The 2,887-nt window shown below is 62.6% G+C and overlaps 1 protein-coding gene across 1 annotated transcript; it reads right to left on the bottom strand.

The window, feature by feature from the left end:
* LDBPK_070700 (vacuolar-type Ca2+-ATPase, putative) lies at positions 1-2,811 on the bottom strand (the record flags this gene model as incomplete). Its single annotated transcript, XM_003858461.1, has 1 exon — positions 1-2,811. A coding segment is annotated over one exon (2,811 nt), but the record flags the coding sequence as incomplete, so codon positions are not given.
* Positions 2,812-2,887: the final 76 nt, after the last annotated feature.

Genomic DNA, 2,887 nt, shown 5'->3' with positions numbered 1-2,887 from the left:
GACAACGAAAAGCTTCGACCGCTCAAAGCCCTCGAAGAAGTCCACCTCATCGTACAGCTTGCGGCAGTTGAACATCTGGAACAAGGCGCCGAACACAAACACGTTGAAGACGATTGTGCTGTGCTCGCGGCTGTAGCGCTCCAGGCCGAACCACCGGTAACCGAACGCCTGCAACACGAGTGCGAGAGCCAGGTGATACACAGCAATCAACGTGATCGTCATGTGCATGCGGCGCGAAACCAGCGGTGCCTTGCGGTGAATGGGCTGCCGCTTCAGGCACTCCTCGCTCGGCTCCTCCGTCGCAAGCGCCAAGGCGGCCAGTGTGTCCATGATCAGGTTCACCCACAGCAGCTGCACCGTCGTCAGCGGCGAGGAATGGCCGCCCGCCATGAGCGACCCGATGAACGTCAGTGCCACGGACACGTAGTTCACCGTCAGCTGCAGCTGCAAGAACTTGCGGATGTTGTCGTTCACGCACCGGCCCCACACAACGGCGCGCTGCACAGAGCGGAAGTTGTCGTCCAGCAGCACAATGTCCGCAGACTTCACCGCAATGTCCGTCCCGCTCCGCATCACAAACCCAACGTTCGCAAGGCGCAGCGCAGGTGCGTCGTTCGTGCCGTCGCCGGTCACAGCGACAACCTCGCCGCGCGTCATCAGCATCAGCACAAGAAGCTGCTTGTCCAGCGGCTGCGAGCGCGCCATCACCGTCATGTGGTCCAGCACAGGCCAGAACTTCGCCATGCGCTCGTCGTCGCCGTACGCGTCGTACACAAGATTGCGGAAGTCCTGGCCAGTCATCGCAAGATCGCCGTAGTAGGGATTGAAGATGCCGCACTGGCGTGAGATGGCCACCGCCGTATCGATGTTGTCACCTGTGCACATGCGCACCGTCACTCCCGCCGCCTGGCACTTCATCACGGCATCCGCCACCTCCGGTCGCAGCGGGTCCTGGATGCCGAGCAGGGACAGCCATACCAAGCTCTCGGTCGGTTCATCCTCGGGAAGCTCAGTGCCGCCAAGCACCGCGTACGCGACACCGATGGTGCGGTTCGCCATGTCCGCCAACTTTTTCACCTGCTGCGCAATGCGCGCCCGCGCCTCGTCCGTCATGGGCACCTCGTCGCCCGCCTCGTTCACGTACCGGTCGCACAGCGGCAGAATACGGTCAGACCCGCCCTTCACATGGTGCACCAGCGTCCCGTCCTCCTGCCGCACAACAGCGCTCATCCGCTTCCGGTCGCTCGTGAACGGGAAGATCGTGAACCCGCGCTGCCGGCACGCCTCGCGAATCCGCTGGTGCGGCCGCGACCCCATGTCGCGTGCGTCCGCCTCCGTCATCGCAACGCGGTCCACAAAGTCCAGCAGCGCGTTGTCCGTCTTGTTGCCCTTGTCCGCCACCCACTGCCAGTACGGCGCGACCGTGTGGCCCTCCTTGTCCGTCGTGCTCACAACCTTCTCGCTCGAGCTGTTGATCGCAATGCCCTCGCTGAGCTGGCGAAGCGAGGTCGCGCGCATGCCAGACAGCGGCACCGGCTCCGGCAAGTCGCCAGGACGCTTCACAGAAAAGTGCTGCATGCCAACGTAGCCCTGCACCACGCTCATCAGGTTCTGCGTCAGCGTGCCTGTCTTGTCGCTGCAAATCTGCGTCGCGTTGCCCATCGTCTCGCACGCGCGCAGGCGGCGCACCTGGTTGTTGTCGTCGTGCATCTTGTTCTGAGAGTAGGCAAGCGCGATCGTCACGGCCAGCGGAAGACCCTCCGGCACGGCCACCACAATGATGGCGACACAGAGAAGGAAGTAGTCGAGGAAGTGGCGGCACGAAGCTCCCGAGTCGTGCTGCAGCATCCGGAACCCCTCCATCAAGGACAGCAAGGCGAACAGTAGCATCGCAGCGCCGAGACCGATGCGGCCGATGAGGTCGGCAAGCTCGTCCAGGCGCTCCTGCAGCGGCGTCGGGCGAGGCGCACCAGCGCCGCGCGACTCCATCAGCAGCTTGCCGCCGAACGAGCGCTCACCCACGGCACACGCAAGCATGTACGCATCCTCCGCAGTGTTCACCACAGTCCCTGTCAAAATGATCGGCGCGTTCGCGTTCTTCTTCTTCGGGTCATTCTCGCCCGTCACGCTGCTCTCGTCGATCACAACGCTCATGCCCGTCACGTAGAACCCATCCACAGGCACCACAAGGCCAGGCGACAGGTTCACGATATCGCCCACGACAATCTCCGTCACATCGATCGTGACATCTTTTCCGCCACGGCGCACGCGAACCGGCTGCGCGGAGTTCTCCTCCGTCAGCTTGTGGAACCGTTTCTCCTTGTTATAGTCGTTAACGGATGACACTGTGGTCACGATGATAACAGAGCAGATGATGGCAAAGCCCTCGATCCAGCCCGTCTTGTAGTTCACCTCCGTCTCGCCGGGATCCGGCACGGTGAGGCCCAGGATGAGCGACACGATGGCCGCCACCGTCAGCAGGCGGATCATGCTGTCCTCCCACGAGGCCTTGTACATCTCCCAAAAGGTTAGCGGCGGTTCCTCGGGCAGTGCGTTCTTGCCAAAGAAGGCGCGGCGCGCCTCCACGGTGTTGCCGTCCACGCCGTTTTTCAGGGACGTGTGCAGCGTGTTCGCGATGCCCTCTACCTTGCCGAGTTTTTCGTACATCGGCGTTGCCTCGTTGGCGCGGGCAAAGATGTCCTCGAGCGAATCTTGAACGCCTGCACCGAAGTTCTCGCCGCCCATAATCACCGTGTGGGAGCGCTTGGTAAAGCGCTGGCGCACCGAGGAGGCGAGGTCCTCTTTCCGCATGCGGTCAAACTCGTGAACGTCGTAGGTGTACGTGCCGTACGAGCGAAAGGTGCCTGTCGCTCCTGACAGCGGCAAC

This window comes from Leishmania donovani, chromosome 7 (genome assembly GCF_000227135.1).
Source record: "Leishmania donovani BPK282A1 complete genome, chromosome 7".
Taxonomy (NCBI): domain Eukaryota; phylum Euglenozoa; class Kinetoplastea; order Trypanosomatida; family Trypanosomatidae; genus Leishmania; species Leishmania donovani.
The sequence above is the reverse complement of the archived record's forward strand: the minus strand, read 5'-3'. Positions and strand labels throughout refer to the sequence as shown.